The sequence below is a fragment of the Seriola aureovittata genome, chromosome 15, assembly GCF_021018895.1.
Source record: "Seriola aureovittata isolate HTS-2021-v1 ecotype China chromosome 15, ASM2101889v1, whole genome shotgun sequence".
Taxonomy (NCBI): Eukaryota; Metazoa; Chordata; class Actinopteri; order Carangiformes; family Carangidae; genus Seriola; species Seriola aureovittata.
Window position 1 is genome coordinate 22,750,800 of NC_079378.1, and position 21,959 is coordinate 22,772,758.

Sequence of the window (21,959 nt, forward strand, 5' to 3'; positions counted from 1 at the left end):
AACATCAACATTTCTGCAACAGGCTTTTCTCACATTGTTCTTTCTGCTGAGGCCATCCTGAATTACACAGGTGATCGTACGATGCCAGAAATACCAAGTGTGACGCCATGGCAACAGTGAAAAGAGTGATATTTTACATTATAGCTACATCTTAGGTCACCACTGCCACTGTGACAACGTGGCGCATACAGTATAAGCCCCTGCAGATCCATTTAATTGGACGTTAATGAGTTTCTCAAGTCTCAGGCCTTCAGGGGTTCGTGTGTATCTGAGCGTGGTGCCAAGTGAGAGGCATCGCAAGAATGTGGATCTTCCTGACTGCACACACAACAATAACACCAGGTACTTCCATGTTCATTTAAGGTAACAGCGCTCACACAGCAATGTACACTGACAGTTTCCTTGTAGGCCACTCCCTCCCTGATGTACTGTACACTCCCTTGGCTTAAGCTTTATACAAAAACAAAACAAAAACATGAGTAAGCTCAAAGAAATGGTTAAATAATCATTCCAGGGTTTCTTAATGTTTTCTCATGTATTTAATATTCTGACTTTGAATGCAGAGCCGCCGCCCTTTAGGACATTTATTAGGATTTATCTTGTGAGGTGTGATAGCACTGTCCGGTGCTCACCAGTGTATTGTGATGCTGTAAGTGCTACGTATGCGGCTGCAGTTGCTCACTGCAGCCAAAACACAGAGCTGACACAGAGTCGGGGGCCGGTGTGGAGCTGACACTTATTCCACCCTCTCATAAAGTCCGCCTTTATGACCACTTTTTTTTCAGCGTTGCTACAGAAGAGAAATGACTCAAATTTGTGAACGTTAACAAACCACAAATGCTACATTTAGAGCGATGAATGGTGAATGATCATTCTCCGATATGAATAGCAGTTTCTTTCAGTCTTTGCTGTTTCCATTATGAGGCAACCAGTAGACTGTTCATTTACTGTATGAACCAGGATATGAGGCTCCAGAATTTTTCTTTCTTTTTTTTTTTTTTTTTTACGCATAGCATCATATATTGAAAACAAAGAAACAATAATACATCAAAACTAAAAATAACACCACACAGGTTATTTGTTTCAGATACTAGGGGTGAGGTGCAAGTGTTAAAGTCTTTCAACAACATGATATTGTGATTCATTTAAATGAGGATACAGCATGATGTTTTTGCAAGTCCAGCTTCCATGTAGTGACGCATGCTGCTGGCATTACTCCTCTGGGACCACCGTACACACACACATACACACACACACACACGCACACACACTGACCACCACACCCCATACAACAGAAACAGAAATGCACACACAGAGCTCCATCAGCTTGGAGAGGACAGATTTCATATCAAATCCCCAACAGAGACTCGTGGATCTCCGGCCCCTCTAGTTCTATTTCTGCTCAGAGAAACTAGGCTAAGAGGAAGGAGAGAATAACAGTCCAGTATAACAGCGATGGGTGTTGGGAGAGACACAGAGAGAAACAGAGGAGTCCTGAGCTGCAAAGAAAGAGGTGGTGGCAACATCAGGTCACAGGGCTCGATTGGATTTGTAAAGCATATGTTTCCATTGTTTATATATATAGGATATATGTGTGTGTGTGTGTGTGTGTGTGTGTGTGTGTGTGTGTGTGTGTGTGTGTTCCCCTTTCCCCTGGTTTCACTGTGTGTGTGTCAGAGTGAGAGGGAGCCAATGGATGGAAGTCATTCATTCTGGCCAGAGTGTGGCAGGCAGCGGTGAGCCACTCTGCTGATGTGGCCAGATCCTTCCACTCCACTCCTGTGAAGGGGGTGATTCCTTTTCATATGTCACCCCATCAGTATAAATAGTCCGGGAAAGGAAGAGGGGGGTGAGGAGAAAGTGTGTCTTTTCTTGTTGTTCTTGTAACCAGTTTCTGTATTCGAGTGTGTGATAAACGGTAAGAGGGAGAGAGCAGCAGCGTACAGAGGCGGCAGGCAGCTCAGACTGCAGCAAGAAGGTGACCACAAATATGCCCGACTGTGGCCGGCGGGCTCCTGACCGACTGCTCTCCTCCCTTGCAATGTGGCCGCAGTGGGCGGGGGACAGCTTTTTCCATTCCACTTCCTTTCCCTGCCACACAGAGAGGAAACGTGCTGCAGATGTCTGAGAGACAGTGTGTAGAGCCGCCGGCACGGGGAGGGCTGCAGAGCCCCTGCAAGAGGTGGATTCCCCCAATAAAATCAGCCAAGGTGAGGAGTGTGACTGTGTGCTAGGAAGTTCAACGCCTGCTTCTTTATTGGTAGCAAGTTAGAGTCACAACCTCACCCAAAACCACTTTTACTGTTCACTGTGTGAGAATATAGTAAGATTCTACCGACAGCTTCTGTGCAGGAGCGAGAGAAAATCCTTCTCCATCTGAGAGTAAGTCTTGTTGATCAAAGACGCCCGATGGAGTTTCTTCGCACTTTGCGTTTTTACAAGCGGGTCCTTGTTTTGTTTGTGTCAGACATGTTCACGAGGACGCACACTGTACATGCATGTGAGCACATGAGCAGCGTCATTTACATTCTGCTGCGGGTTTCTACAGCCATGAATGTAAACAATCAGCTTTGCAGATGTTTAATGTGGAAAGAAATTTACTCAACATTTGTTTACAAGAAAATTCAGCAGGACACAATGAAACGCAGCTACTGTCACCACAGAGGGAGAGAATGAAAGAAAAACCCACCTAAACCTGGACCTGCATGATCTGACTGCCATACTGAGCATGTTACACCGATATAGCTTTTTATTCTCACTCATTTATTTATTATTATTGATTCTTCAGTCTGATGTTTTTTTTAGCCTTTTTGAAGAGGGTCTGCTAATGCTAAAAGAGTTTTTGGTTTATCCTGTAGAGCCGTGTTCAGACCGACAGTAATGCTGCTTCAAAAAAAACTTCATTCTTCATTCATTTCATTGAGACCACGGTGTTGACACAGCTTGGGTTCTGATTCAAAGCATTCTGGCAAAAACAAAGAAAAGAAAAGAAAAGAAATAATATACTGAAATATATTGAATACAGGTGCACATTCACGGTAGGTTACTTTGTGACATGAATAGTGTAAATCTACAGTTTGCCTTTGGGTAATTGAAAAGGAAAGTAACATTGCTGTCGCTGTGACAACCACCAGAGTTTTAAAACCTTTGCTCATAGTATTATAACCCACGGTGCAATGTTTCAGTGTCTGATAAGTTTTCTACTGATGGATGTGTCACTCAAACAGTTTTTACTTTCTCTCACTGTCACTACAACTCACATGTGTGCACGTTAAGAAAGTAGATCCAAACAAAAAGTGTAAGTTACTGTAATAACTGCACGCTGTGGTTTCAGTTCATGTTTCTTTTTTTATTTTGCTGACTATAATGTTTCAGTTTCATGAATGTTATCAAAACTGACTGTGAAACTCAGCTATTCAAGGAAAAAGGATTCAAACTCTTCTATGTGCTATAAAAAATGTAAATTGGGACAACAAAAAGCGTAAGTAAAACTTTCTCTTCTTTCATTTTGCTGATGCTGCCACCGCTCCAGCCCTGTCACACACCAAGATGAATGACTTCACATCAGAGCTCCGGCCGGTGTGTGAAGATGAATATGCTGTTGTTCCAGTGATACAACCACTTTGACATTTGAGGCAGCTTTCACTCTAATCTTCTAAATTTGTGAGTGGGGATGAATCAAATGAAAAGGCCTGTAGGTTTGCCAGCCTTACCACTTTGATTAAAAGGGGTTTTTTTCACTTAATTTTCTTTCACTAATCAAAAGCTTGAATTCAGCTGAGGGGCCGCGGTGCATTAGTCCCAGCCAGTACGTGCTAAATATTTGATGGCAGCTGAGAGGATGCACAGTGAAGCATCAGGGGAGCAGACTAAACCTATAGCTCATCAATAATACATCCAGGTGGTAGCCCACTTGTTCGTATGAGATAATGCATTAGATGTATTGGACAGAGACGCAGTGAGGCGAAGCAAAGGTATTTGAGATGAGATGAGACTGTTATTGCCAGGGGATCTCCGTGAGCTGCACTCGTTCACGCCAGCGTCTCTCAGGAATACTGAACAGCAGCTGAACTCAACCTTGAATGTGGACCTGGAGGAGTGCTATTTATGTGGAATTTTGAAAAGGATCCACATTAACCAGAGAAAATCAGAGCCGTGGAGGGAGCCTCAAACAGTGTATTTAGAGAAGTGATATGGACATTGTCCCTTTCACAAACCCACAAAAAATTCCCCTGAGGTTTACATTCAGTTTGGCTGAGTCTTATACCATTAAACCCTAAAAAAGAACCAGATCCAGAAAGGTCTTATGCCTCTTATACAATACATACTGACACGTATGCATCCTGAAATTTCTACTTGAAAGCAGCACTTAGAAACAGGATGAAATAATGAGCTCTCAAGTGTTCAGACAGTTGGCATCTTAACCAGAGGGTCAAATATCAGCAATGTAACACTCTGCACATAGTAAAACACAGAGATTCGAGCTAATTGCTAACGTCCGCTTGGTAACATGCTCAATTTGGCGATGCTGATATTTAGCAGACAACGTTAATCATCTTAGTTTAGCGTGTTAGCATGCTAACATTTGCTAATTAGCACCACAGTACAATTTTAGGACATGAGTCGGACATGAACGTCTGCAAAACTTCATTGCCTCGCCTCTAGCTGTTAGCGTGACTAAAAACACACATACAGCACAAACGCCTTTACACCCACAATGCCGTGTTCCTTATGAAAATGTTTGGTTATGTGAACGCAGCGGTAAAATTTCTCTCTTGTGTGTGTGTGGATGTGTGCGTGCAGGAATACGTGTGATTATGTGTGTGCACAAACACACAGTAATCCCAATGCTTTTTACATAACAGTGTGGAGGATTAAAGTCATTATGTAGTGATTTTTAATGAGATTTCATTTCTGCTCACTCTCTTCCTCCTCTGGTGTCTCTGTGCTTTTATGAGGTTGAGAGGAGTCCACCACAGGGGGTACTGAAACAACTTACTTCATAATTATCATAAACTGTACCTATAGTCAACTTAATGACACACATTTACACAAAGCATTTTTAATTACTGACACATAAAGGAGAATTCTCTAAAATGTTGCTAATATATTCATTTAAATACTTATAAACCATATAAGTCTCTGTTCTCTCTGGCTTCATCTGACTTCCCATTGATTCAGCCACAGTGTGAGCTGTGATGCATAACGATAAGAAGTCCACAGGCTGTCAAACTGACTGTCTACACCTCAGTGCTTTCTTGCATAAAGAGAGGGGGAGAAATGACCCCAAGCCAATGTAAAAAGAAGATTTTTATTTTCAGCTCAATTTGGCAACAAACAACTACAGCACAGCTATCCTCTCTGCATAATCACAGCGCTTAGGCTCCACAAAGCGAAGAGCTAGTCGGAGTCCAGCTCTCTCATATGGCTAAAATCTATGACACTTTTATTTTGCTTTATCAATACACAAATCTGGGTGAGAACAGGTTTTAAAAATATCGAATTTAGATAAAAGTTGACTTTTTAATGAAAATTAGTCAAAACAAAAAAAAACAGTCACTCCTGCAGATGCTCTACTTCAGCTAATGGGATATATCTGTCACTTCTATCCAGTATAACTGGCTATATACTCTGTGTATGCTGCACTGTCTATACCCTAACATCTACTTTAATGCTATAATGACTCCCTGAAGTTTATAAATGTATATAAACATTTTCTTTTTTATCTTCGGACTTCCTCTTCCTCTTAAATTCTCAGAAGAGCTGCAGCCAGTCAGACATATAAAACATTTTTATTCAGATGCTGTCAAGGTGACCTCTCTACAGCTGCACACATATCGCCCATGATGTACAGAAGCAACTGCACTAATGCCACTCTCACACTATGTCTTCTTTTAAGGTGGAAGCCTATAATTTCAAACACAATTTCATCCCAGTTATGGGGTTTAAAGCTGTGAGGTTCATCTTTCATTGTCTCATGAATTAGATATGCATCTCATTACTTCCTCTGCTATTTCATCAAACACTCTGAGAAACCCAAATTTTGTCTTTTTGCACAAACTTACAAAGAATGACCTCAGGTGCCATTTTAAATCTTCTGTTGGTCTCGAAGGGAAATTTTACATTAAAACTTTGTGACCACATTTCTAAAACTCTATGACTTTTTCAGTCCAACAAGTCTTCCAACCTAAACATCCATATAGGGTCATTTGTCATTACCCATAGACCCATTGGAGCATACCAGTGGCAGGCGTCGCCATGGTAACAATAATAAATATGCTGTTAAACCTATAGAATGCTGACGGTTTAGTAAAGTTTAGGAAATGATCATGATTTGTGTTTAAACAAGTACTTCCTTAAGGTTAGATGACCTTCGTCGCCACGGTTACAATAACAAACACGCAGGAAGGGTCACAGATAAAAGAAATAAAGAAATAAATTGATTGGTTTCACATGAACTGTCACTCCATCCCCGCCTCCTCCTGATGTGGACTTTGTCGCACGTCAGACAACGTCGTCCAACTTTGCTCCCGTCTCTGCGCCGCCAAACAATAAAACATAACTATGGAGGACAGTCTCTGTCAGTCAGTGAGGTGTGACTGTGAGGTGAGTTTGAGCTCTTGTTGACATGGGAAACACACAGAGGCATCTTTTTTGTTCCTCTGTAAAATTCCTCCACATACCAAGCCTGTTTCATTAAAGAACAGCCCACGTACCTGCAGCATACAACACAACCTCAGGGCTTCCACAGGTATCAGTCAGTCATTGAACTATACCGAGAAATATGCAAGAGCTTTGCTTTGTTGTGCTGCCCAGATACAACATCAACAACCTCAATGGCAACACGGACGACTGCAGTCCTGTCCCAAACATCACTGAGCAAAAGTACCATAGCATTTTATGCCACAACTACCACCTTCACTTCAGCCAAATTGTATAATGCTACATGGTCAGTGTTATAAATACATGAGATTAAAATGTGATCTTTTTGAAGTGGTGTGGTGACAGGCTGCCTGCAGAGTTCTGCATTTAAACATGGACCATCCAGTAAACATTATGGTGCAGAGGAATCAAAAGAATGCTGTAATAATCCACCCAACGTTCCAGTATACAACAAACACCTAAACTGCACCTGCCATTCTCTCAGAAGCAAATTTTCCCACGGTGCAGAAACAAAATAGACTAATGCAAAAGTTTACTTGCCTGATAATCGAGCTGTGCAGTGAAAAAAAATGTCAGAATCTCAACAAGTGGCTGAACTGATTGGATAATAAAAAGATAATGTGATGCTGCCAGACTGTAGCCCAACATGAAGTTTAATAGCTGCTTATGCACATAATGTATGTGTGCATATGTGTTCTCCCTGCGACACCACTGACGTCTTGGAAAGACAAAATCAATGACACAGTCTCATAGGAATTCAACCCTAAGTGTGAACCTTTTACAGCAGAAAATCCCACTAGGGCTGTCAGTGTTTGTGTGTGTGTGTGTGTGTGTGTGTGTGTGTGTGTGTGTGTTTCAACCTCTGGCCAAGTGAAGATCCAAGTGTTTGACAGAGGGCAGCGCCCTCATTCACCCCCAGCTCTTCCCACAAACACAGTAATGCATACGCCAAACACTGTAATGAAAATCCAGCTGCAACCTCATCCAGCTCTGACAACACGACGGATCTCCACAAGTGAAATCAAAAATGTGAGCGAACACACAAACACACACAAGCCCTTATCCAGGTCCGGATTGGTGGATATAAAAGATTACATAATCCCTCTGCCAGGCTCCACTATTTACTCTATCAGATGTAAATGGGCAGAAAGATTCCATTTCCCTCAAAAAGGAATGCTTTTCAAATATAGGGCTGCTGTAAATAAGCACTCTAAATATTATTTCAGCAGCTGTGGGCGCTTCCAGGGGCTGAGAGCTAATATTACTTGTGAGCTGCAGGTCTGCTTTCACAACCGCTGGGTGTAACTTGTGCTGCGAGCAGGTCAATATTAGATTCCAATCCTCTCAAGAACAACTTGTTAATGTGTCAGAGAAAAATCCAATTTCATTGCTTCCCTGGACATTACAGTTTCATCACTAGTAACAAATTCCAGGCTGCTGTTGTGTTGATCAATATTCAGAGTCTGTGTGTTTCACAAGGATACGAAATAGATTGCATTTTCTTCTATTTCCATTTCTTCATCGAATGTGTCAGTGGTCTGAGCCAAAGCACCTGGCTCAGGGGAGCATTTGAATATGACCTTCACAACACAGAAATCTGACTTGTTTGTGTTCTTTTGTGTTTTTCTCTCTCTGTTTAAAAAAAAAAAAAAAAGATTTCTCTTGGTGTGTGTGTTGAAATGGACGTGAATGTCACAGAGTGTTTGGGGTGGCTGGAGGAAAGGGAAATTTACAGTGCAGTCTGAGCAGTGAAAAGGTCAGTCGTCTGACTAAAAGAAAAAAAAAATGGTCTATGTGTTTTTTGATTGTTCTACTCTGAAAATGTCTAGTATTGTTTTCTCAGTGTAGGCTATTCTTAATTTCAGCAACACTGCTGCTCCAACATTTCCCTGTTAAAATTTGCTGTAATAATCAAAACGGAATGCAGGGAGTGAAGAAATTTTTTCCTATCACATATTTTTCAAGCAGGGATGAACTGTTATTTGACGGTGTGTCAAACACAGCGAAGTGCTCGACACATCTTTTATCTGTCCTCCTTCCTTCCTGTAATCTTGTCGACTGCCTGAACAGACAAATTTGAGCTCTTTCTTCAGGTAAACACTCCAATCTCTCAGATAATGAGACAGGAAGGGAGTGGCACAATTTTAACAATTAGGATGTGAGTTTGGAAAGGGGTGGATAGAGTTTGGGAGTTTGGACTGAACTAACTATATTTATCTCGGGGCTGTAATCCTAAAGCAAACTCTTTACACCACAGAAAACACCACTGTCACATCCTTACAGCCATAAATACTCCTCTGATGACAAAGGGGAGGTCAGCGATTATCAGTCTCCTCCACGTCAAAGATCAACAGGCAGCTTGAGAAGACACTGTATGTTGAAACGCCTGATATTAGATCTTGTTAAAAACTTGGCGTGAGGTTTTCTTCTAAATGGACATGTGGCATTTTGTAAACAGGAGCCAGACCGGAGTCGGTGAACAAGCTGTGGGCTGCATTGCCACATTTTTCAGCTCATATTTGTTTACATTTTGGCAAATTGGCACCATTAAAAATATGCCGCATTAGCTATTAGCAGTTCCTGTCTGCGACGCACCCATGGATGTACAGAGGACCATCTCAAAATGTGAAGTTCTGGAGTTATAAGAAGCATTTTTAATGATTTCTAAGCCAATTTATGGATGTTGATTCATAATGGACATCAGATACGATGATGTCCTCCTAAAGTGAAAATCACGCTGAATCTAAAAATATACATAATATCACGTGTGTTCAGGTCTGACTGAGTAATTGGGCTTTTAAAGTAGCTCAGTTGCTTCCATGAGCTGCTGCAGCTGTAACTGCTCACTGTGCTGATGAGTGGGGCCAAATCCATGCGCCAAACTAAATAACTAACTTCCCATTGTTTTGAGAACAGCGGGGTGTACCTGTCCCTTTCACCTCACACTGTATCTTTTTGCCTCACGTCTCTCCCTCCGCCCCTCCCACCCCCCTCCCCTTCCACTCACTATTTGAGAACCTCTGGTTTATAGACTGAGTAAAAATATCCTCTCCAGAATGCAACACATGTAACGGCTTCATGGCTGTGATGAGTGATATAGGATGCAAGGTTGGGATAATGCCCAAATAACAGCTGTGGGAGGGGGGGAAGAGTCAGAGAGTCACCCCAGAGTGACCAGCAGCAGGGCCATGAAATGGTGCGTTCATAGCTGGAGGGTCACAGGGTGAGAGCTGCTGCGAGGGAAGTGCGTCTACTCTGTGGTAAAATCTGGAGTAGCCACATGAAAGGGGCTGCACTGGCAGAGGAAGAAGCTCCGTCTAATTCCATCGGTTACTATTACAGACATCGGCTAAATCAGAGCCTAAAGAACACACAGACTGTTTTCTCACAGCAGTGGGAATGGCACGCTAAGATACAGACATAAAGAGATTAGTGGGATATCTGTGGGAAACCAGTCTGGAAAAGTCCACTTGGAAGGATGTCACGTAATTGTTAAAGGACTTCGCGTTTAACATCTGGTGAAGAGTGTCAATATTTTGCTGTCAACGGTGTTTTTGGAAAATGCTGAAATATAGTGAAACGAAAAACCGTGCTGAAGTGACGACGCTGTCTTTCAAAGAGACGAGAGAGAGATTCTTCTTGCACAGTACAATTTGTCTAATTCAAACCAGCTCGACATCAGAGGGAAAAAAGCACGGCAAGAAAGAGGCAGCAACCCTATAAAGTAAATTACTAGAGGCCCCTCCATCTTTTTAATGCCTCTGCTGTTGTTTGGAGACCTTTAATGTGAACGCTATAAAACAAGAGAGGGTGAAACAACCAACGGCTAAACCCCAAAGCAACCCGAGCGCTGGCCCACACAGCCCCTCATACGGTTTAGTAGTGAGAAGACACTTCCTGTATGTCAAACCCTGACATGTTCCGTCACTTCATGTTACTGAGGAGATCTGCTGCGACGAGCTTCTACCAGCAGCTAGAAAAAAGTCACGGAGACACTCTACACTCGAACTGTCACGCAGCGATACCCTTATCCACTTTCGTAATTGTGATTCATTTCTAAATCTCCACCCGACAGACACCGACACTATCTTCACTTCTCTGTGGAACTGAAAGTGGTGCACATTCTTCCCAACATGAAGCAGCTCTTTGGGATGTGACGTTTCATGGAGTCGTCTGTAAAGGACAGAAAATGAGTAAAGGATTTACCCGGTCGTTGCTTAAAGTGGAAAATGCTAATGCAGAAGAACGCCTCAGGTCTATGTGGACACTGATAATGAGTATCCACGAAAGAACTGGACAAAGCTAACAGGAATTAATCTGCATAGCCTGTCGGACTGGATGGATTGCTGCATCTTTATGACTGGGTAACAAAGAGCTTGCCTTAAGAGGATTATTACCACACTGTCATCTGTGTCTATAAGCAAGATGCCAAAAGTTCACATGCAAGGGTCTCGCACTTGTCCAATGGGATGTGACCCTGTTTTGGGGCATTCCTGGAATGACAGCTTGACTGAGACAACTCATCTTGAAGAGGCTTTAATCTGCAGCTCCCCAGCATCTCTGCTCAGCACAGATTAGGCTGCAGTCAGCACCCCACAAGTTGTGCCTCTGCTGGCTGAGGGGGTGACTCTGGGGGCACACAGGGGGGTGGCTGGAGCTAACGCAGATCAGGGTTTACTTACTTACTAAGCAAATAACTTTAAGTGCTGAGTGTCTGCCTCACATATCCTCATATTCTCTGAAAAACACTTAATCCCCTCTATATGATAAGCTGTCGAGGAGCTTGGACTGTCTGCTGTGGGACTACAGTGGCACCAACACCGGGATTTAAGGTTTCAAAGCCACCTCAAATTAAATTAAATGCAGTGGCCCTCTAAATCTCAGAGCTCTTATGAACTCTGAAAAGCAAATGGAATATAAGTGGCTGTGGGTTAAACGGCTGCTTCCAAAGGCCAGACGCAAGTGACCCAGCCAGAGCATCGTAACTCATCCAGCTGCACCGTCCTCCACTCCAATCTTGTATGGTCGGGTCTCCATCTCATTTACCCGCACGCTGCTATTCTGAAAAGCAGTGAGCAGTAAGTGAGTGAGTGATCGACCTGATGGGGACACTCCTCCAATGTCTCAGACGCTCCCTGTTTCTGCCTTGCAAAAAACAAGCACAGGCTTCTGAGGCAGAGCTCTACATCAGGCCTGAACAGCTGAAGCCTCGAGTCCAATTCACTGCTGACTGCTGTTACTCACACTCTCCTTCTCATCAGCATTCATGAAACTTAATCTTAGTGGTCTCCTCTGTGCCTGTTCACACTTGGATTTGGCTCATAAGTGTGTCTGACAAAAGCCAGACCGCTGTCTGCCAATTCCACAACATAGAAAATATGGAAACTGCAGAAAATTTGAACTGAACTCCCTGTAACACTTTGATGATCCCAGAACACACCGCATGACATCAGTGAAACAGAAAATGCGTTTTTAAAAGGGGTGGAAAGAGGAGTTCAGGGGATGGAAAAGTTAAAAAGTTCACATACATCACAGTCAGCTTCATTCCCGGACTGAAGACTAACTCAGTGTCATTACATTTGCTTCACTTTTCTGCTTTGTGATTCGAATGAACCAATATTGTGTTTAATTGTCAGTCTGTCTATGGAGCCATGCTGAGATCTGAAACATGCCTTTCTATGCGCAGCAGCTTATTTCTCATATAATTATTTTGTTTTGAAGCTGTCGCTCCTCACAAAGTGGAGGGATTAAATATTCAAGTCTTGTATAAAACATATTGGCAGTAAATCTATCGAACCCAGAACAAAAGAACCTCACCATAAAAAAAAAAAAAAGAAATTGTGATCTCTCTCTTCTTTTGTGGTTCTTACCATCATCTTGGATAAGTAAAGTGTTGGAACCATAAAGTGCAAGTTTGTATGTGCTGTTGTTTTGTTTATATGTGTGTGTGTGTGTGTGTGTGTGTGTGTGTGTGGCTTCACCTCTGCCACGAGGGATTAACAGAAAGATCCAAGTCTCTTTCACACAGCTGATGTGCATTGCTGGGTGCAATTTTCCCATCATTGTTGTGGAGCAGAATAGCCCCGGTGTCAGGAATGGTCACCCTCTGTCTCTGTGACAATGCTTTAGTGATCCGCACACACTACAGTAATGGCTGTTGGTACAAAGAGCTTTTGACGTCGAGGGGGGAACAGCATCGCTCAGGCTTGGCGCCGCCTGCATTCTGCGTCCACTTCCCTCTGCCTGCCTGCCACTGCAGCAGCCAGCCCCTCCCCTCACAACTCCCCTCTCTCATTCAGCCCCTCTTCAAATGGTGGGGAGAGTCTTTTCTAATATGTGTGTGTGTGAGTGTGTGCTTTGTGTGGGTGTGTGCTCATGCCTGCTTAATTGACATTAAGATCCATGAGTTTGGGTACCTGCTACTGAAAGGGTTTGAATGAGAAGCAGAGCGCATGGAAGTGGATGGAAGCGAGAAGAGACAGAGAGCTAAGAGGAGATGGGTACGTAAGGAGGAGGGAGGTGGTGATGCAAAGTAAACAAACTGATACTTCATATCAGTTAGAAGAATCTAATAAGCTCAGAAACTGCATCAGGAAACAACGACGTTTAAGCCAAATGTCCAGTTTTTACAATAAGTGGCTTCCCCGACAGCTCAATAATGACTTTATATTGATATATCACACAGCTCCAGGGCAGAATACACACACTACACACTGTGTGCGACCAACACAGATGCTGCTGCTGCTTCCAGCATCTAATTACTGCTGCAACGTAGCTCACACAGCAGGAGAAGAGAGAGAGAGAGAGATGGAAGAGAATGGCAGATCAGCTCGTACTGTGTGTATTAGTTATGTTGGATGTGCATGGTTGCCCGTCCTCCTCATTCTGTGTGACTGTCTGACGCACATGCCGCCCCCATGCATAATGCAAAGGAGTCCAGTAGCGTTCAGGTTGCAAGGACCTACCCTCTGCACCACATGCACTGAGCGCAGCCTCTCTCCACGAGGGTTAGCCCAGGCTGCTGCACCAACAACCCCCCCTCCCACCCCCCATCCTGCCCCAACCCCACCATCCTGCACTTTCTTCCGTCTCCCTGCTTCCACTTTCTCCTCATCTCACATCAGTCACTCTTCCTCTCCTGTCACAGCACAGCAGGCAAGCGGACATCCAGCAAAGTTAACGGCTTTGCAGAGGATTTTCTCCCTTGCTGTTCATGAGGTATTGTAAAGAGCCGAGGCAGATTACTGAGGCGGGATCATGATGGAGAGGACAGGGGAGAATAGAGTTGTTTTCCGAGCCCCCTTAATGAGGGGTTTCCTCTGATCAAAGCGTGAGGAGGTGTACGCAGACAGGAGTACAAATCGCTGCTTTAGAAGGAGACTGACTCAGCCATGATTGAGGATGAGGATGTGGCTTTTATCTGCTGTGACCGAGTGGTGCTTGATGATGCTGAGATTAGATATGCCACTGTACATCAACACATTCTTGGTGTGGCTGTAGGGCGAGCAGCTAAAGCTTTCCCCACTGTAATGTTCATTCACCGCTTCCTTCCTGCGTGGCTCGACTCCTGAAAGTTGACGGTCTGGACCTGAAGCCTTCAGGATGATGAGCCACAGGCATGTGGCCACTTCGGCCTACACATTGTTCTGTTTGCATTAGCCACTCCTTTCTGCTCGGGGCCACGCAAGGAAATTACACTACTGTTTTTTACTGATTTATCAGTTTTAGAAATATTAATGTCAGATAATTATGTAACAAATAACGGGTGAGATTTTTCAAGTGCGCTTCTGTTGAGTGACTGTATCATGTAAGTCAAGTCAGTGAGTGCACCAACAGAAACTTACACTTTAACCAGGAAAGCATGTCTTTGTACAGAGGAGTCTCTCGCCCTGAACACACTTCCCTTCATTCTCCATGCTGCAGCAATATTTTTAACCCTTTCAGTTCCACAGTCCAGTGCCCATTAATCAGCCTAAAATCCACTCACTAAATATGTCTATCTGGTCTAATTCAACTCATCTTTTAATCTTTTATTTGCACACAGTTATTAATTGAAACAAGGGGTTATATGCAATTTTCCTTTACAAAGAATCCATAATAATCAACTAATCAAATACAAATCTACCAGAGGACCTTCCTGATACCCACAGGAACATGCTGTGACACTAATCACTGAACTAGTTGAATAACAATTTTAATCTATTAATCACCTTATAATACATAAATATTATTTGCTTTATCTCCTGACTTCTCTATAATCATTCATCTGAGCCACAATCACTTCAAACCAAACGCTCCTTCCACATTTTAAAACACTCCACCACTACATCTGCACACTGTGTCCAGTTTCAACAGAATATGTTCCGGGTCTGAGGAAAATGCGGACACCAGAGGAGGATGGACACCACATGGCCTGATCGCAGCATCACACAGCGAGCTGCAGCACAGAGCGGATAGATGTTGGACTCAGTCGCTCCCAGAAACAGCAAGGAGCTAATGAATGATTCCTCACACTGATACGCTCCCTCTATCTCTGTCGCTCATTCTGCAGCAGCCGAAACTGCTCTGACAGATGAGTTCACAGCGACATCACACACACACGCACACACACGCACACACACGCACACACACACACACACAAACGCCGTGTGTGAAAGCATGCAGTCAGGTTCGGTGATGGAGAGCTGATCGCTCTAATTGATCAATCAGCAATTATCTACCAGCCCCGCGTAAAACCACTCATGTCAAGAATTTTGTTGAGTGATAGTGAGGACGTGTGGGTTATCAGTTTGATTGAATCACAGCGCGCGCGCACACACGCACACACACACACACACACACACACACACACACACACACATACTACAGAGTCTACAACCATGAAAACATCTAACAGCCTTGTGCTTTAGCAGATTGTCCACTGCGCTTGGGCAAGCCCATTGTTCCGCCCGTCTCTCTGAGGTGAGCTGCTCCACAGGACCGAAGCGGCTCACGGGCAATTAGTGCATCTAAAATCACTCCAGCAGAGAAATAAAGCTGCGCTATTCTCTGTGCCGGGGCCGCTCAGATAAATAAAGATTAATAAAACAATATTCTGACATAGCTCTAAGAGAAAGAGAGAGATCAGGTCTCTTACCGGCTACAGTGTATCTATCCATGTAATTCAGGACGTTCCCAAAACTGAGGATCCCGGCGGCAGCAGCCGGTGAGCGGCATCTGAGCAGCGCGGCTCGGAATTTCTGCCCGGGTTTGCACGGGTGGAGATCCGGGTTGGATTTCAGTCCGGGACTCATGCTGCCCGACAGCGTGCGCACCTCATCCGAACTGCTGCAGCCTTCAATCTCGCATCCATCGCTCTCCACACACATTTTCTGGCACGAAAGATCCAGCGCAGAAAAAAAAAAAAAAAAACAGAGATAGAGAGAGAAGGGAGAGGAGAACAGTTGGACAAGGAGCAGACTCTGCGGTGCTCTGTGATTTCAGTTGGAATTAGTCGCAGTGAAACTGTTGTCTCAAGTGTTGAAGCGCAGGAGCCGCTCTTCTCGGGAACATATTCCTCTAACAGTGTGAGGTGACGGACGAGCTGAGCGCTCCTTAGCTTTTTTTTTTTTTTTTTGGCTGTGAAACTCCTCCCCTGAAGCCGGCAGCGAATGGTGGAAACGCACCTGATACTGTGCAGCAGAATTACAACCGGAGAGCTGTTGGAAAAACCTCTGTTATTTCTAAGGAGCTGACTGTGGTGGGAAATGGGTGGGTGGGTGTGACTTTATTCTTCTGTGCATTTATTTATTTATTTTTTATTCATGCTCATCTATCAAAATTATAAGGGAGCGATGACCGCTGAAGGAGAAAATATTACTATTATTACTACTCAATAAGCATAGGCTGATAGAAGTAGGTCACTAAAGTGTGTTGCACAGACACATTTAGAGATGAGAGGAAGCTACTGAATCGCCTCTGGTGTGCTCTTATTTTTAGTAAAGGCTCCTAAATACATCTCCGGATTTATTTGTATATATTTTTTCCTCCCTATGAATCTGAAATGTCAAGCTTTATTGATTTAGTATAATATCCACACACTCTGTCATACTGACTGCCATAGCTTCCCTAATCAAAGACTGCATGCTTCATTTAAGATTAAGTGTAACTTACAAAGATGTTGCATCATGAGAAACAACACTGTGGGATCTTATGTGAAGCAGAATGAAATGAAAAGTCAAAGGTGTCTTTGTGCAGAGAGGTGGGCTGCACATGGCTCAATGAATAACATGACTAATTGATAACTAATTACTGACCAAAAAGATCATATTGCTTTTGAGTTCATTTGAGTTCATTTCATTTAGATGTCAAATAAAGTTTCAGTTCAACTAAGCAACACTGGTTTCCCACCACAAACAGCTGATCTCTGACAGAAGTGCATTTGAATTGATAAATTGCACAATAAACAGAACTGAACCTTTAAAGGTCACTTAAAATAATTTGCATAACTTATTACTGCAAATTACAATGTGTCAAATCATTTTTCTTTAATTACTAAATATGGATAAAGGTCCACACTTATTTAACTCTGTTTTTCAAGCAAGCAGAAAGAAGAAATGAGAGTTTCAGTGGAGTCATTTTTGTGTGTCCTAAACGCCCACTGAGCTTGTCATGTGGGGGCAGTAGTCATCAAATATCATCAAATATTATCAGACATCATCAGAATCATTCATTATGAATCCCTGTAATGAAAACCAAAATATTCTGTGACATAATTAAAAAAAAAATACTGTGAGACAAGAGAGGGATCCATGTATTTTTATCTGTTTATAATTAAATACAGTATTATCATCCTATACTGTATAACTGCATGTTGATATTTTATTTTATTATTTTCTGTGGTAAAAAAATTAAGGAAATATCCTCATTCTAGTGATTAAACAAGATAGGGAGAGGTATGATATCCAACCTCCTGTAGTTTACAGCATCCTTGGAGATGTGCTCAGCAGTCAGACAATAGCTGCTGTGGAATTCCTGCTAGGACTCAGCAAAGTCTGACTTCACACTGACATAAAAAAATAGAGAATTCTACCTAAAACTTCACTTTAACTCCATCTCAGGGCCGAGCTTCTTGTCAATTTCAATCTCCTGCTCGTCTCCTGGGTTTCCTGCACTGCACACATCTGGGAGATGTTTTCACAGAAGACAACAGCAGTAGTTATTTTTCACACACCAGAATAGTAGAACCATGAAACCACTGACTGAATCACTCTGACCCAGTTTTTGCACCAAATTATTCCTGCTCTAAAAAGGAAAAAAAAAAAAAAAAAATTAGACAGAGTAAACTTGTTGTGTGTGAGCAACCGTGATGAAAATGTATAAGTCACATTTACTTGTAAACTGTTTTCTGGAAAAGATCTTCATCCCAACGAGCTGCCCAGGGCGCTGCGGTGGAAGGAGAATAAAGCTGGATGGATCCTACTGTTGGACGTGTTTGTCTGTGGTTTTCCCGGCGGTTACAGAATGAACTCAGGGAAAAAAAAAAAAATCATCCGGTTCGGTTAAGAAAGGATGAACACAAAACAACTGGCAGAGTTGTGACAGTTTCAGCAGCCACCACTGCCCCCAGCTTCATCACAGTCTACAGCAGGAAGACATGCGAAGCTTTCAACGGCTGCAGGGACTTTGCTCTTTGCTGATCTCATACACAATTTGAATATGACTCCCTTTATTAATGCTGCAGTTTATATTCAACTAATTACAACCGAGGCTTAAATATATCTGAGGAAGGTGAGTCCTGAAACGTTGCACGTCATGTTGTTTGATTATTTCAAAAATGAATAAGCATTCTCACCTAATTATTTCCGGTGCTATCACATTTTATGAAATGAGCCTGTGAAACAAATGACGGTGGCGAGCTGTGAGATGACGGAGAGTCCACAGAATGGTTTTCTGGTGCCATCTGTGTTCTGTCAGACAGGATGTGAAATATCTCCAGCTAATTGTTGCAGACTAGTCCGTCGTGCACATGATCGACTGTATGTCACAGAAAGTGGAGCGTTAAGGGGATTTTATTAGTCTGGACCGAGGCATAGTGATGGGATTTGAAGAGAAAGGTGAGAGGACGAGCTGACGTGCTGATTTAATGTGAGAGCAGAGTTCAGTGTACGTGTGAAAGGTGGGCGTGCAGAGGAGGCCGTCCTGACAAGTTTAGCTTGATTTTGCCGGGAGCCAGAGGGGCCCCTGATGAACCGTGTAGCCTACTAATGACTGTGCGACACACATCCCCTGCTAGAAGTTTTATTCTACCTCACTGAGACACAAGCACACAGAGATGAGATTTAGAGAACCAGCGAGGGGCTAAACAAAGTCTGGGGGGAGGTAGCTGGGTAGAAGATGAGGGAGGCTGGATCCTGGCTTGGCCTCTGCTGTGCAGGGCATCAGAGCTGAGGTCTGAATGCATTCACATGCACTTAGTTGACCTGTATTGTTTTATCTAGATTGGAATGAGAAAGCTCTGCGACTAAAACCTAAAGCCCGTCCACGCATTTGTTTCGCAGAACTACTTTCAAAGCAATTATCCACTTACTTCCCAATAACTTTGATGTCTGAAAACCCCCTCTGTTCGAATCTGGAAAGTATGATGCAAACAGCGCAGCCTGGCAGGCTCCGCAGAAAATGATCAAGTGATACTGACAAGAATTGCTTTTGTAACGCTGCAGACTGACATCCAGGATAAGAGGATGCAGGAAAAGAGACGAGAGCCAAGCCAGCCAGTGGTCTGATGTGGAGGGGCTGAGGCGGGAGCCCCAGTAAACAGTTGTTCCTGTCTCCCTCTCTGGAGCCCCCTCCTCCCCTCCCCTTTCTTTGGGATGTGTTTGATATGCGGCTCATGTCTGTGGGATCCTGTGTGTTTTTCCATCGTGCAGAGTGGCTCGGAGGACCTGGACCTATCTCTCGCATTATTCTACTATGTGGCCTGGGGCCACTGAGTCACTGCCCCAGCTTTCCTTCCTGTCTCAGCTCAGGGCAAAGCCTCCAGTGCAGGATGGGAGATAACCTGCTAATCGCTAGGCCCAGTGCCCACAGGACGATAAAGCTGACGCTCTCTGCGTTCTACCATGAGTCTGCCAGTAAAGTTTAAATGTCCCACTGACACGTGTGTCTATCAGCTGTAGCTCTGGTACAAATGTCTCCACCTCTTTTGGCCCAAGAACCCGCAGCGTGTTCAGCATGTTTCTCATGGTTTTGCTGTAATAAACAAAATTGATCAAGTAAACTATTTCAGGTCAGTAATAGAGTCAGAATATTATCTCAGCTCCTGTTTAACTTGTCCAGGCAGTTACATGAGTGTAAAACTGGTTCTGTTTGTGGTTATCTTGGTAATCCTTCCCACAGTTCTGCTCTTCAATTCTTTCCTCCAAAAGCTGCACACAGAGTCTCAGAGTCATCTTCACTGTGTGTAATTGATAGTGAGGGTGATTTCATCTGATTGTCGCTTTTTAATTTATGTAAATAACTATTTTATATTCTCTATCTTTTACATTTTTCTTATATCAAACATGGCTCTGGTATTCAAGTGAAATAAATTAACAAAACATTAAGCAATTAAAGTCAATCAAAGAAACTTTCAAACACAGGAATCACACTGCTAGTTTGTGGTTCTCCTATTGTTCCTCCGATCAGCCAAATTTACATCCAGTTAAATTAGATACGTTTCCTTTTCCTGCACCACGGACCAAGTGTCCCAGTTTCCCTGAGAACACTATGTGCTGTACAGTACATGTACTGTATACTGTACACTTTAAAGAGCCTCTCCGTGTTTGGTTCAGGTAAGAAAAGAAACAACCAGCTGTACATTTGTGTTTGTGTTCTCTCCTTTGTGTTTCGGTACATGACGATTAAAGTCATGTATGGTTTTAATCCCTTAAAAATACAAATGTCACATTTTTGGTTGCATCCATCAGGTAGACACTGAAACTGGACTGAACAAATCTAAAGAGCAAATCCATCACTTGTTTTCCTTCGAGTCCTGCCTCCTCCTGATAAAAACTAAAATGTGTGTAATTCTAATTCTGATGTTTCTCTTCAAATACTATGGAGTCATTTGTAGTTCATCGTTATATCACTCTGTATACTCACTTCTCTGGCTTCCGTTTCAGCTCAACAAATTCAATTGGAGTGCATTCTTGGAGGAGAAATGTTCTAGTTCATTTCTGTGTGATGCATGTCATCAATTCATACAACTGGTAGAACTGGCTGACTCAGTGATCAGGCAATGAAGCATCTAACTGGACTCGTTTCACACAGGCCAGTAAGTAGAAGAGAGTCCATTCATGTAGTATCCAAGTATTAACACAGCCTCCCTTTCAATACCATAATGTCAAATTTCCTAAATATTTGCATGTGCCCAACAAGAGACCTTGTTAAGACTAAGCTGTTATCATCAACACATGTTTGAGACGGTGTGAGCACGCTGCCTTCACTGACATCAGGTGGCTCTGGACCACCCGACATCCGCTCTCTTCACATACATTTGTTTTTGGAGACGGAGCCGTCTCGGCTCGGGTCGATCTCGAGGTGTGGGCTCTGCCATTCTGACCTTTCCTCGTCCACTGTGACCTCCTGACCTCTGTGCCTGACAGTAGCTTGCTTGGAGCTACCTCGCTCCCACCCACCCACCTCCTGCTGTGCACACTTCCAAACTCAAGCAACAGACTGCCTGGTAGAGGAGCAGCTGAGGATTTGAATAGATCTGGGCTGATGTCTCCACTCCATGGAAGTCTTATCTGGGGGGGCTATACTGTACAGAGAAGCAGCAGGAGGCAGAGAGAGAGCAGCAACTAAATATAGTGTTCAGGGGCAAGAGACGGCGTCTCTTATCTGCTCATTTAATTATTTATTCGACAGCTCCATCCAAGCTGGACTACTTGGTCCTGGGTCATCAGTCTCAGTTGATCTGTCTGGGAGGTAAAACCAGCTCTGACTCCACTGTCTGCCTCAATATCATCATGTCGGCCTTTTTTTTTTGTTTGAATAATTCCCCTCCAACTGCATTCTTCATGCAGCCGAAAAACTTGCATCAAGCTTTGCCTAATTGGTGAAATTTGAGCTACTATGTGGCTGAGACTAACTTGCAGATCTGCCTGATGCTGTGGCTCATATTTATAGGCTGCATGGCTCTTTGTAATTACCCCATTGCCGTGGCTGTGTCTGTGAATCAGCTCTCTCCAGCCCAGTGGCCAGCAAGCCTCCGAAACAGGAATGCTAAATACATAGGACCAGAATGTGCATATGCCATTATAGGCCAAACCTCA

At 43.4% G+C, this 21,959-nt stretch overlaps 1 protein-coding gene across 2 annotated transcripts in view; it reads right to left on the reverse strand.

Moving 5' to 3' along the window:
- spns2 (SPNS lysolipid transporter 2, sphingosine-1-phosphate) overlaps nt 1-16,342 on the reverse strand; it is a 63,884-nt gene extending 47,542 nt beyond the window's left edge. The window contains exon 1 of one of the 2 annotated variants that reach the window (XM_056396870.1): nt 15,800-16,342. In XM_056396870.1, the coding sequence (XP_056252845.1) occupies nt 15,800-16,031 (232 nt within the window). In that variant the 5' untranslated portion in view covers nt 16,032-16,342. The remainder of the gene's footprint in view (nt 1-15,799) is intronic. The other variant, XM_056396871.1, reaches the window with a different exon arrangement.
- Between the last annotated feature and the right edge of the window lie 5,617 nt (nt 16,343-21,959).